Raw genomic sequence first — 1,423 nt, forward strand, 5'->3', positions numbered from 1 at the left:
CAAAGGCTAATAATCATCATCATTTTCCAAAGTCTATCGGAATTTGCATTTTACTTTCAAAACATTTTAGTAGCATTTTTCAAGGGGACAACTTCACTGCCCATCACAAAAAGATGGGTAGTGTACCTTCAGCCAATCACAGAACACCATTTAATTTTTATACATTTGATTATTTATTAAATAGTACATTTGTTTCTTGTTTTCAAGAAATTTTACACTAAGGGTAACCTTACCCAACTTTTTGAGTTGGGTAAATAAGAATTCACCTTTTTTTCAATTTATAAAGGGATAGAATAAGGTAGTACTAGTATTAAATTACACTAGTATTACAATCTAGCTTCAGTTGCATTATGGCGTCTTCATCTATTCCATCAACAGAAGTAGAAAAGAAAATAATACTTGTTGGTCCAAATTGGCTTGAGCTTCCAAGAGATGTGATAGCAAACATCCTCAAGAGGCTTGGTACGATTGAAATATTGACTGGTGCATGTCAAGTCTGCCCTCTATGGTGGAATATTTGTAAGGATCCTCACATATGGCGAACCATTAACATGTCCAAGTTGATTTCTTCACGCTACCATCACGGTGATGATTTGGTGAAGATTTGTTGCAAAGCGATTGAGCGAAGCTGTGGTCAGGTAGAGGAAATTGAAATTCACCATTTTGCAACCGATGATCTTCTTGCCTACATAGCTGAGAGGTAAATTATCTTAATAATATATTATTTGCCTTTAAATCTTAACATTTTAATATGTCTTGTTGCAAATCTTACAGTGCTGGTCACCTACGACACTTGCGGCTTACATCTTGTAGAGGGTTCTCAGACAAAGGATTTAGAGAATTGAAAAAATTCATTTTAAATTTCTAATTACATCTTGGATTAGGTAATTAGAAATTTTAAGGGAATTTAAAATTCAAAGCAATTCAAATGATTCAATTGAAATCCATTCATTTTAAATTATTTTGTTTGGATGAAGTATTAAGGTAATTTATTGTTAGATTTTTTGGGTGATTTTTTTATAAAATATAAATTTTTTGGACCAAATTAAAAAATTGAAAAGTAGGGACCAAATTGCAATTTTTAAAAATTTGAAGGACCAAATTTTAAATTTTAAAAATTATTAAGGACCAATTTGCAATTTTTTAAAAAATTTTGGGGTCAACTTTATAATTTTGGAAAATATGAAGACCAATTTGTAAAATTTGAAGAAGTAATAATAACAAATACATTCTATGGAAATGAGAGGAATTTCAAATTCTTTGGTTTTTGTTGTCATTTCAAAATGATTAAATTTAACTTAGATGAAATACTCCATAAATTTCCATCATTTTAACAATTCTTCATTTTTGTATCCAAACAATGGATTTTGGTCAAATCATTTTAAATTCCCTCAAAACATTACTTTCCCTCATTAAAATGCTC

General features: G+C 29.9%; 1 protein-coding gene across 1 annotated transcript; it reads left to right on the forward strand.

Moving 5' to 3' along the window:
- Nucleotides 1-350: 350 nt before the first annotated feature.
- On the forward strand, nucleotides 351-868 carry LOC131658283 (F-box protein SKIP19-like). Its single transcript, XM_058927595.1, has 2 exons — nucleotides 351-700; nucleotides 775-868. The coding sequence occupies exons 1-2, from the start codon at nucleotides 351-353 to the stop codon at nucleotides 866-868; spliced, it is 444 nt and encodes a 147-aa protein (XP_058783578.1).
- The last annotated feature ends 555 nt before the right edge of the window (nucleotides 869-1,423 follow it).

The sequence above is a fragment of the Vicia villosa genome, linkage group LG3, assembly GCF_029867415.1.
Source record: "Vicia villosa cultivar HV-30 ecotype Madison, WI linkage group LG3, Vvil1.0, whole genome shotgun sequence".
NCBI lineage: Eukaryota > Viridiplantae > Streptophyta > Magnoliopsida > Fabales > Fabaceae > Vicia > Vicia villosa.

Bases quoted from the DNA above. Each gene is read 5' to 3' on its own strand.
- LOC131658283 (XM_058927595.1), top strand. From the start codon at position 351: ATGGCGTCTTCATCTATTCCATCAACAGAAGTAGAAAAGAAAATAATA. The intron at 701-774 runs GTAAATTATCTT...CAAATCTTACAG, and splicing joins CTTGCCTACATAGCTGAGAG to TGCTGGTCACCTACGACACT.